This window comes from Camellia sinensis, chromosome 3 (assembly GCF_055761805.1).
Source record: "Camellia sinensis isolate YWXY chromosome 3, ASM5576180v1, whole genome shotgun sequence".
In the NCBI taxonomy this organism is placed as follows: domain Eukaryota; kingdom Viridiplantae; phylum Streptophyta; class Magnoliopsida; order Ericales; family Theaceae; genus Camellia; species Camellia sinensis.
Genome location: NC_138963.1, coordinates 171,489,879 through 171,502,031, shown reverse-complemented (window position 1 = coordinate 171,502,031; position 12,153 = coordinate 171,489,879). Strand labels below are relative to the sequence as shown.

Genomic DNA, 12,153 nt, shown 5'->3' with positions numbered 1-12,153 from the left:
ATAAGTAAATAATTGAACATAACTAAGTTATGACTTAATATGATAGTAGTTATGACTAATATGGTATTGATTATGATGTAAAATCATATAAGTTCATAACTAAATGTATAATACATCTAAATGTACCATAGCATCACCCCTCTTTGCATAGCAACTATCTCACAGGTTTAATCCCTGCCTCTATAGGGAACTTGAGTAGCTTAAGTACCCGTTTATACCTCAATTCCAACAAACTCTCTGGACATATTCCTTCCAATATTGGGAATTTGAGGAAGCTCCAGGTGTTGTTCTTATTTCAAAATCAGTTAACTGGTACCATCCCTCCTGAATTGAATAATCTCACGTTTTTGGTTGGATTTGCGGTATCTCAAAACGAGCTTACTGGCCATTTACCACGAGATATATGCTCCGGTGGTTTATTAAGACTTTTGGCAGCCAATGACAACCATATCCAAGGCCTAATTCCTAAAAGCTTGACAAAAAACTGCACTAATCTATATAGAGTTAGGCTTCAAAGAACCGAACTCACTGGAAATTTATCCGAAGATTTTGGTACGTACCCTGCATTGAATTACATTGATCTGAGTTACAATAAATTTTATGGCCAGCTTTCAGAAAAATGGGGTGAGTCTCGTGGTCTGACTAGCTTTAGAATCTCCAACAATAACATTTCGGGAGGCATACCTCTTAGCTTGCAGAGGCAACACATTTGTGTGTACTTGACCTCTCTTCCAATCAACTAGTTGGGGAGATCCCAATAAAATTGGCAAGTTTGATTTCGTTGTTTCATCTCAGTCTAAGTGATAACAAACTTTCAGGAAAAATTCCATTGGAAATTTCCAAGCTATATGAGTTGGAACACCTTAACTTGGCAGCAAATGATTTAAGTGGTCCAATTCCCAAACAATTAGGAGATTGCACGAAACTATTGAACTTGAATTTAAGCAAAAATAATCTTGGGGAAGGTATTCCATTTGAATTAGGTAATTTACATTCACTTCAAAGTCTTGATCTCAGCCGAAACCTACTGACAGGTGAGATTCCACAAAAACTTGTAGCATTGAAAAGCTTGGAAATATTGAATATTTCCCACAATGAACTCCGCGGCTCCATCCAATCCACTCTGGATGGAATGTTAAGTTTGACATCGGTCGACATATCCTACAACCAGTTGGAGGGTCCTCTTCCTAACATCAAAGCCTTCCAAGAAATTCAATTTGAAGCACTAAGAGGGAATAAAGGTTTGTGTGGCAACACTGCAGGTTTGAAAGCTTGCTCACTTAACAAGACAGTTGGGAACAAGGGCAACAAAGCTATTGTCTGGATTTTACTTCCATTTTTTGTCATTTTATTTATCTTTTGTGCGGTTGTCTGTAGTTGTGTCTTCCACTCTAGAGTGAGGACAAAAGAAACGGAGCTTAGAGGAGCAAACAATCAAAATTTGTTTTCCGTATGGAGCTATGATGGAAAATTGGTGTACAACAACATCATTGATGCAACAAATGAATTCAACTCCGATCATTGCATTGGGGAGGGAGGATTTGGTGTTGTTTATAAAGCTCACTTACTGAGTGGTCAAGTTCTTGCTGTGAAGAAATTTGAAGTATCACAGGCCGGTGAGTTGGCTCATTTGAAAAGTTTTGAAAGTGAGATCCGTGCATTGACAGAAATACGACATCTTAATATCGTGAAGCTTTATGGTTTTTGTTCACATCCACGACATTCATTTTTGGTTTATGAGTACTTGGAAAGGGGAAGCTTGAAAAAGATACTAAGCAATGAGGAAGAAGCTGTGGATTTTGAATGGATTAAGAGGGTCAATGTTATTAAAGGTGTGGCAAATGGTTTGTCTTATATGCACCATGAATGTTCGCCTCCGATTATCCATCGGGACATATCTAGCAAGAATGTTTTGTTAGATGGAGAATATGTAGCTCACATTTCAGATTTTGGCACAGCTAGATTTGTAAAGCCCGATTCATACTATTGGACTTCATTTGCAGGGACCTTTGGATATGCTGCCCCAGGTATATATTTTTTGTTGGCATGATTTATCTGCAGCTCACTCACTCATATACAGTTTATTTCAGTTATTATAATGACATGTTGAAAGATTGTAAGCTTTCCACATGGATGAATTAAATGGGTGTCCATTTCTAATTATATGTTTACAGATGTCTGATCAAGCTAATTTTTCCATGGATGATCTCTTTGGGTGAGCCCTATTAGATGAGCAGTTTGGATCACCGAAGTGGGCTTGACGTGGGCCTACAATGAGCCAATTGGACCTCTCCAGTCCGATTAAGGACTAGAGAGAAGTTTGTGCCTTTCAGTTATATTCATGCTAATCATGATTTGATATTTGAATCTTAGCATTAGCAATTTGGCATTTATCCATCAGTTCCTTAAATTTCCTTGAACTGAAGCTGCATCTATGAACTCACCCCATAAATCAATAGCTTGTCCTCATGTGCATGTTAGTGTTATCAATTTTATGATAATACAATCTACTCAAGTTTCAAAACAGAGCATGGCCAACAATTTATTTATTATTATCATTATCATTGTTGTTACTATTATTAATTTATTTTATTTATATTTATCTATATATATATATTTTTTTTGTAGAACTTGCTTACATGGTGGAAGTGAATGAGAATTGTGATGTTTATAGTTTTGGAGTGCTGACATTGGAAGTGATTATGGGAAACCATCCAGGCAGTCTCATCACTTCTCTGCCATCATATTCATCACCATCATGGTCAAAACCAATTGCCGATAGTATATTACTGAAGGATGTTTTGGACCAACGCCTACCACCACCCAGGAATCAATTGATGGTAGAAGTGGTTTTTATGGTCAAGCTAGCATTGTTGTGTTTGCGTATTAGTCCAAAATTGCGACCCACCATGAAACAAGTTTCTGCAGATCTATCAAAAGAAAAACCACCTCTTCAAAATCAATTCTACAAGATTACTGTTGGAGAATTGTTTGATGATATCAACAAATCAACTTTCTGACTGCCGCACCTTCCTTGTATTGTATGTCTTTCTTCTTCCTTTTTTCACTTTATTTATGACTTGTTTCTTTGCTTTCTTCCGGATGATATAAATAATTTCACATGTCCCATATTGTGATCTTGTAGTGGACTATGCCCTACGAAAAATTCCTTAATCGATTAAGTCTCATGCGCGACCCACTAGGCTAGCTACCCTCACTGTGGCCTAAAACAAAATCTCAGTTGGAGGCTTTTTAATATTTAAATATTCATTTAAATGACATCTAGACTTCTAAAGCCTCTATCATCCAATTGGACTTTGTTTGCAGGAACCTTTGGACTTTTCTTCAAATCAACAAGCAAATTTCTTAACAACCCCCCCCCCCCCCCCCCCCCCCCCCCACCACCACCACTTTTATAGCATGGTCTTTCTCTAAATCAGTATGCAAAGCCTTTTATTCTATTCTTCTTAATTTTCTATGAACAAACTGTCTTTTCATTTACCTTTTATCCCTTTATTTTCTTTCCTATCTGTTTTTCTTTCTTTTTTTTTTTTTTTTTGACAGAACTTGCTTACACAATGGAAGTGGATAAGAGGTTGGATGTTTATAGCTTTGGAGTTTTAACACTGGAAGTGTTAATGGGAAGCATCCGGGCAATCTCATCTCTTCTCTTTCCTCATCACCGCCCACTATTTATGGTATATTGTTGGAAGATATATTGGATTCACGCCTCCCACCTCCTAGGACTCATGTGGAAAAAGAAGTGGTCCTTGTTGCAAAATTAGCATTGGCATGTTTGCACACTAGACTACAGTGCTGACCAACAATGCCACAAATTTCTATGGCACTATCAAAACAGAGGCCTCCTCTGCTGAATCCATTCCACTTGATTTCATTGGGACAACTCATTGATGTCAACTGTTTGACATCCTGGGCATTGTCGTTTTCCCTTTATTAGTTATATGTCATTGTTGTCTCATTTCTGCTTTGAAATTTTGATTTTCACTATTTTTGTTATCTATTTTTCTACCATTTTCTGTGTTCAAAGTCAAAAAGACACTGAAATACTGTTTGAAAAAAAAACTTGTTCCAAGAGAAGGCTACTTTCGTTTTTAGAGAACTGATGAGAGTTACCCCTTTTCATTTTCCTTTATTGTACATTTTTTTTATGTACTTTTAGTGAATCAAAGTGATCAATTGATTCAGCCGTGCTGTGTTTGGTTGGGGGATTTAAGGAGGGATTTGGAAAGGGAAATGAAAAAGGTAAGTGAAATGTGAATAAAACATACCTATATTTCACTTAGTTGCACACACATTTTCCCTTTCCCTTTTCCTTTCCAAATCTCTCTTAAAATCTCCCAACCAAACACATGACTCAATAACAAAAAGATCAGGAATGAAAAAAATGATTGCATTAGATATGGAGGATTGTAAACTAAATACAAAACAGTTATTAAAAAAATATGAAAAAAATACCCTTCATTGTCTCTGCCTTTTTCCCCTTCCTGTCTTCCCTTCAAACCATAATTTGAAATAGAATAAAAATATAAAAATCCTGAAAATCTTATTTTATATCCTGAAGGGTTATCATTTTAGTTATGAACTGAGGAGGAAAGGATTGTCGTGCCAAAGAGCTCTCCCAACCATGCTCGCCAGACCTAATAACCAATTATGGTGCTAGTATGGATCTAGTTTTTTGTTAGGAATACATAAACTAAATGTAGAATATGGATGACTAGTTTTTCATTATGAATTTAGTTTCTTTATTTCTATATATGTGTTTAGTTTTACTTCCTAACATTAGTGGACACATTGTAAACAAAATTTCATGTAAAACTAATGTCAGAGGAAAAGATGTCCTTCAATCGCAACCTTTCAATCAATGTAGGTGAAGCTTGCTTCTTCCGTTCCTCAATGTTCTAGTATTGCTCTGTCCTGCAAAAAGTGGACAAATCTTCAAGTGTAGACACTGCAAGGCAGGCCGATGGGCTACATCAACGAGGATTAAGGACAGATGCAATGAAGGACTAGGGGCACATGCAATGAAGGACTAGGGGCACGTGACCCCCTCACCTTTTAAAAATTATACTTGTACAAATGAATATTAAGAATATTTCTAATATATTCTTTGTAAAATTATACTAGTGCCCCTACTTAATTGTTTCAAGGTACTTTGAATTTTTCAAAAATAATCCCTATATGATGTTTTAAGAAAAGAGTAATGATATACAAACATAATGTTTTGATAGAAATTCTATACAAATGAGTTGACATCTTGTGATACCTTCATTTCCAATCAAAACATCCACTATTGTCTTTGTAATATTACAAATGCCACTGACACATAAAACAGAATATTTGTATAGACATTCAGGACAAAATTAGTTGACATCTTATAATACCTTCATTTTCAATCAACACATATACTATAATCTTTGTAATTTTACAAATGTCATTGAAACATTAACAAAATGTTTGTGTACAAATTCGATACAAAATGAGTTGGCATCTTGTAATATCTTCATTTTCAATCAAAGCATCTACTATTGTCTTTGTAATTTCACAAATGCCATTGACACATCATTATTGACACGCATAATTAATCTCACTATTACTGGATTGTTAGTTATATTTGACATGTAAGGTTGTTTTACTATTGGTTGGTGATATCACATCTTAATGATGACATGGTATCACAATTATATTAAATTTTGACTCAAGTTGTACCAAAAAAATTTATTTTATCATTATATAATTTATTTTATATACATAATTTTTTTATATATTGTCCATAATATACTAGTTACAAGCAACATTATCTTGATCTTTCTTGAAGTTAATCATAGAAGTTTATGTGAAATATTTTGGTAAAATTTTTTAAAATTTAATCTATTTGGTAACGTTTACGTTTTCAGTTTATATTTACAAAAATTTTATAAATTGGTTTTTGTTTATTTTTTGTTTATTTTTAGAAAAACACAAACTATAAACGCATTTGGTAATTGACAAAATATTTAAAAACTTTTAAAAATATAAAAAAGAGTGAGAAATGGCAAGTGGCGGCAAGTGACAGCGGAAGACGGTGGTGGAAAGTGGTGACGGTGGGTGGTGGGTAGCAGGTGGTGGTGGTGGGTGACGGTGGCGAGTGGTGGGTGGTAGCGAGTGGGTGGTGGTGGCGGGTGGTGGTGGTGGTGGTGGGTGGGCGGGTGGGTGGGTGACGGTGAAGGTGACGGTGACGGTGACGGTGACGGTGACGGTGACGGTGACGGGTGGTGGGTGATAGCGAGTGGGTGGTGGTGGCGGGTAGGTAGCGGGTGGTGATGGTGGGTGACGGTGGCGGGTGGTGGGTGGTGGGTGGTGACGGTGGCGGGTGGTGGGTGGTGGGTGGTGGTGGGTAGTGGTGGCAGGTGGGTGGGTGGTGGTGGTGGGTAGCGGGTGGGTGGTGGTGGTGGGTGGTGGTGGTAGCGGATGGTGGATAGTGGTGGCAGGTGGATGGTGAGTGGTGGTGGCGGGCGGTGGATGGTAGTGGCGGGTGGATGGCAGGTGGGTGGTGGTGGTGGTGGTGGTGGTGGCGGTGGTGGCAAGGGGTGGGTGGTGGTGGCGAGTGGGTGGCAGGTGGGTGGTGGCTGGTGGTGGCGGGTGGGTGGCAGGTGGCTGGTGGTGGCGGGTGGCGGGTGGTGAGTGGCAGTGGCAGGTGGTGGTGGTGGGTGGGTGGGCGGGTGGTGGTGGCGGAAGACGATGGTGGAAAATGGTGGCGTGTGGTGGCTAGTGTTGGGTGGTAAAAAAAAAAAAACTCAAAATTCAAAACGGAAACACATTTTTTGAGTTTACATTTTTTGGCTAAATTTATAAACTGAGACCATTGATTTATAAATCAAAAATTTACTAAACAAGTTTTTATTTGAATTTTTAAAATTTTTGTAAATATAAACAGAAAACTGAAAACATAAGGATTACCAAACGGCAATTTTATGGTTCTGCCACTGATGAGGCTGTTGATGGTTGGAGTGGAGGAGACCAAATAATAAAATTCAGATTTGTAAATCCCAGCTCTGTCCAATGGGGTTGGCCTAGGGTGGGCTAATGGACCGGCCTATTGGTCAAGTTCAAAAATTGATATTTGTGTTTACTTTTAGTATTTATTGACAACGTCGTGAAGAAAATCATATTTGTTGCAAAAATCCAACTTTCTGGATTCATTCCTCGAGAAGTTAGAATGCTAAGGTCTCGTATTGAACTTGATTTGTCAACAAACAGTCTCACAAGTTCAGTCCCAGTGTCTATAGGGAACTTGGCTAGCTTAACTCTTTTACACCTTTTTGAAAATCGACTCAGGAAGCATTCCTTCTAGTTTTGTAAACTTACCTAAGCTCAAAAAATTGAATTTACATGATAATCAACTATCCGGTTCCATTCCTCCGGAATTGGGAAAACTAGACTCCCTTGATAAATTGATTTTGTCTGAGAACAAACTCACAGGCTCCACTCATTTGTCGTTTAATAATCTTACACATTTACAAAACTTGCAGTTAGCTTCTAACACGCTCACAGGTCATTTACCACACAATGTTTGCCTTGATGGATTACTTGAATATTTTTCTGCATCTGATCGTTAATAATCTCACAAGCTTGATCCCAAAAAGCTTGAAAGTTTGTGCTAGATTGTACAGACTTAGGCTCGACAGAAACGAACTTAGCAAATATATCAGAAGATTTCGGTGTATACCCAAATTTAAATTATATTGTCTTGAGTTATAATCATTTATATGGTGAGCTATCTCAAAAATGGGGACTTTGTCATAATGTGACAATCCTGAAGATCTCCAATGATAATATTTTTGGGAGGATGCCATCTGAACTTGGAAATGCAACTCAACTACATATACTTGACCTCTCTTCAAATCATCTAGCTGGGGAGATCCCACATAATCTGGGAAAGTTGCACTCATTGCACTCATTGTTCGACCTCAGTTTGAGTGATAACAAACTTATTGGCAATGTTCCACTAGAAATCAGTAGCTTATTTGACCTACAACATCTTAAATTGGCAACAAATAATCTCGGTGGCTAGGTCCCAAAACAATTAGGGGAGTGCGTGAAGCTACTAAACTTGAATTTGAGCAAGAATAAACTTGGGGGAGATATTCTGATCAAAACAAGGAAGTTGCACTCTCTTCAAACTATTGATCTTGGCCAAAATTCACTAGTAGGTGAGATACCACAACAGATTGGAGAATTGCACAACTTAGAGACATTCAATCTATCAAATAATGGGCTTTCAGGTTCCATCCCACATACTTTCAATGATATGCTAAGTTTGACATCTGTTGATATATCTTACAATCATTTGGAGGGTCCTCTTCCCAACACCAAAGCCTTTCAAAGAGGCTTCATTTGAGGCATTCAAAAATAACAAAGATTAGTGCGGAAATATCTCGAGTTTGAAGGCCTGCCCTCCCAAGATGAGCAGTGGGGTGAAGGGGAAAAAAGCACAACGAAATTGTGGTTTTGTTTATAGTTCTTGTGTTGGGTATTTCATTGTTTTTATTTGTCACGTTGGCAATTTTTTGAATTCTTCACAAAAGAGCCAGGAACAAAGTCAATGAGCCAAGACATACATCTGAGGAAAATTTGTTTGAAATATGGAGCTATGATGGAAAATTGGTGTATGAAAACATCGTTGAAGAACCTCAGCACAAAACATTGCATTGGAGTCAGAGGATACAGTACCATTTATAAAGTTGAGCTGCCAAGTGGTCAAGTTATTGCTGTAAAGAAACTTCATAATTCACAAGATGGTGAGTTGGTTGGGAAAAATTTTACAAGTGAGATTGAAGCTTTAACAGAGATACGACATCGTAATATTGTGAAGCTTTATGGTTTTTGTTCACTCCCACGACACCTATTTTTGGTTTATGAGTTCTTGGAAGGGGAAGCTTGAGGAAGATACTAATAAATGAGAAAGTAGCAGTGGATTTTGAATGGACCCAGAGGGTGAATGCGATTCAAGGGGTGGTAAATGCTTTGTCTTATATGCACCATGATTGTTCCCCTCCTTTCATTCATCAGGACATATCGAGCAATAATGTTTCGCGTTTTTGATTTTGGCACAGCTAGACTCAAAAACCCTGACTCCTCAAATCAAACTTCATCTGCAGGAACTTTTGGATACGCTGCTCCAGGTACTTATTTTTCTATCGCAAAGATTGTATGCTTCTCTCTCTTTCTCTCTCCCTCCCCATGTCATGGAATTTTGCAAGAGTGTAAATTGTCATTCCAATTGAGTAATAAACATCACATTTTGAAGCTAGTCGAACTCGCTGAGGTTGAAACCTGGTAGGTCTACGTCTACCTGTAAGTTGATCTAGCTCCAATTTCAGTTCCAAGTTTCATAGGCATCGTTGAATTTTTGGCTTCTTCATAAACCTAGCCTGGGCCATGTAGTCTATGCCTAATGTGACTTTTAGTGAACTGTTTACCCCTTTTCGTTTTCCTTTCCTTTCAATTTTTTATGTACTTTAGTGAATCAAAGTGATCAATTGGTTTGGTAGCTGACTCAGTAATTCAATTGAATAGATCTCCTTATGAATCATGTGATTTAGAGTATGTTTGCAGTTTTATCTAAGTTGAATGGTGATAATCTACAAGAAGAATGTAAAAATACCCTCTCACCATTTTTTAACAATCAATTTTTTTTTTTTTTTTTCCATTTATTTAACCTAGTTTTAGTACATATGTAGAAATTATAGCAAACGACAAAAAATTTCAAAGTCAAAAAAAGAAAGAAAAGAAAGAAAGAAGGCATTTGATTAGTAGCTGATTAATTGATTTGACAATTCATAGTCATAATGTACATCTCCAATTGCATGCATCTGTCGTGATAATTCAAATTAGAATACACTTGAAAGTAGAGCGTAACCAGTTTCTTGTTTATTTCTTTTTTTCCTTTTTCCCATCTGGCAGAGCTTGCTGTCACAATGCGAGTGAGTGAGAAGTGCGATGTTGATATCTTCAGAGTGCTGACATTGGAAGTGATTATGGGGAAGCATCCAGGCAATCTCATCTCTTCCCCGCCTTCACTGTCGTGGTCATCATTGTTGTCGTCGAATTTTTGAAGGATATTCTGGACAACCGCCTCCCGACTCCCAAGAATCAAGTGGCATAGAAACTGGTTTTGATTGCAAAGCTAGCATTTGCATGTTTGCGTGCTAGTCCACAGTCTCACCCAACCATGCAACAAGTTTTTGTGGTGCTATCAAAACAAAGTCCACCCCTTCAAAATCCACTCCATGATTTCCTTGGAACAAATGTTTGGTGATATCAGATTTTCAACTTTATAAGTTTTGCACTTCCCTCAATAAATCTACCGATATAGAACTCACACAAAATTTATTTAGAAATACAATGTGTGGTCCAAATTCAACTTTTTTATGTGAATTCACATTTAAAATGAATTTAGACCACTTCTTATTTTTTCTGGATATTTTTTGTGTGCAATTTTGGAGTCTGTAGCAGCTCTCTTTCTCATAGTGTATTTTAATTCCTTGTGTACGTACCGACATTTTGATCTCACCTCAATTTGTGTTGTATATCTGTGCCCTTTAGTACATTGGTTGCTTCAATGAGTAAATGATGTTTAAGGTACTTCAATCTGTGAATTTTCCAACAATTAGTGAATGCTAAAAAGCAAGTCTTTTGGGTTGAGGTTCAATTGTTTCGCTGTTTGAAATCCATGTAATGGGTTTAATCTTCTTCTTTTTTTAAGTAATGGGTTTGATAAAGGGAAAATTACAAATAATTGGGAGGAATAAAAATAATAAAAAAGATGGGGAATAAAAATTGATTGCAAAAATGTGATTAAAAAATATCCTCCCTCCCCCCACTCTCCCGGACACTACCTCACAAGATATAAAGTTGGATTTAAAAATAGACTAACAACTCAAAAGAGAATAGAACTCTAATTAAACAGACACGATTTTAATGGCACATTCAAAAAAATACTTGACTCTGAGGGTGCTTTGAGAAAATGGTTAAAAACTAGTTTTTTGACTTTTTTATGTAAGAGGTGATATAACCTAAAATGAGTTAAAAGCTGGCTTTTGACTTTTTCATGATGTTCCCAAATGGCCCCTAAGTTGTAAGCTAACATCAATGGAATTTAGATTTGAGCATCTCTCATCATTGTCCACAGGATTTGGTAAGATTTCTTCCCCATAAATAATATCCTTGCAAACTGCTGTTGATGTTTGATCAACAATTGAACAGTTAATAATCTATCATTTTGGTGTAATAATCGTTCACTAAAATTAAAAATATAAAATATAAATATAAATATAAATATCCCTAAAATCTCTAAAATCTTGTTTTAAATGATGAAGGGTTACCATTTTGGTTCTGAAGGAAGTGCTTAGAATTGTGGTTTCAAAAACATTTGGTCATGTGATATGATCAGGAATACCATTCATTCATCAAATAGAAGTTGACATTAGTGCAAAAAAATCTGGATTCAAAAAAGAATTGATGCTTGGTTGGGGCCCCACAACTTTGTTTGAGAATGATTATCAACCCCGAGTTCAATTATCAACCCAGAGTTCAGAGTTGGGGATCGCTAGTGTATAAATTGACTGCATTTGAAGTTTTGATAAGAATGGTTTCAGCAGATCAAAAGATTATCTGCTCTTAAATTCTTAATTTATTTATTTTTATATCAATACATTTTCAATTACTTTATTACTAGTGAAAATTCGTGTTATGGACAAGAATGAAAAAATTAATAAAATATATTTATATGAAATAATATAAATAGGTAGATTTGTGTATGTAAATTATGAAAATAAAAAAATATATATTAAAATTTACAATTTAAGTTTTACAATTTTATCACAATTTATGTAGTGGGAAATATCATTTTGTCCCTCCAAACTTTCACGCATTTTTTAATTTGACCTCCAGACTTCGATTAATATCAATTTTATATTCAAACTTTCAAAATTTTGATCAATTTGGCTTTGGCAATCACATTCCGTCTACAATTGGACGGAATGTGCTAATGTGTTACCAAAGTTCATTTGAAATTTCATTTTACCCCCTAAATTATACCTTAAAAATCAATTTGCCCCTCAAACTATACATTAAAAATCAATTTGCTCCCTA

At 36.5% G+C, this 12,153-nt stretch overlaps 1 protein-coding gene and 1 pseudogene across 2 annotated transcripts; both read left to right on the top strand.

The window, feature by feature from the left end:
- Positions 1-126: 126 nt before the first annotated feature.
- LOC114258754 (MDIS1-interacting receptor like kinase 2) lies at positions 127-4,141 on the top strand. Of its 2 annotated transcripts, XM_028198745.2 has the most exons (3): positions 127-2,027; positions 2,629-3,041; positions 3,565-4,141. In XM_028198745.2, the coding sequence occupies exons 1-2, from the start codon at positions 1,133-1,135 to the stop codon at positions 3,018-3,020; spliced, it is 1,287 nt and encodes a 428-aa protein (XP_028054546.2). In that variant the 5' UTR covers positions 127-1,132; the 3' UTR covers positions 3,021-3,041; positions 3,565-4,141. The 2 variants fall into 2 exon arrangements, with proteins under 2 accessions (XP_028054546.2, XP_082777535.1); XM_082921409.1 differs by lacking the exon at positions 3,565-4,141 and having other exon boundaries at positions 139-2,027; positions 2,629-3,168.
- Positions 3,579-10,670, top strand: LOC145822022 (MDIS1-interacting receptor like kinase 2-like; annotated as a pseudogene).
- The last annotated feature ends 1,483 nt before the right edge of the window (positions 10,671-12,153 follow it).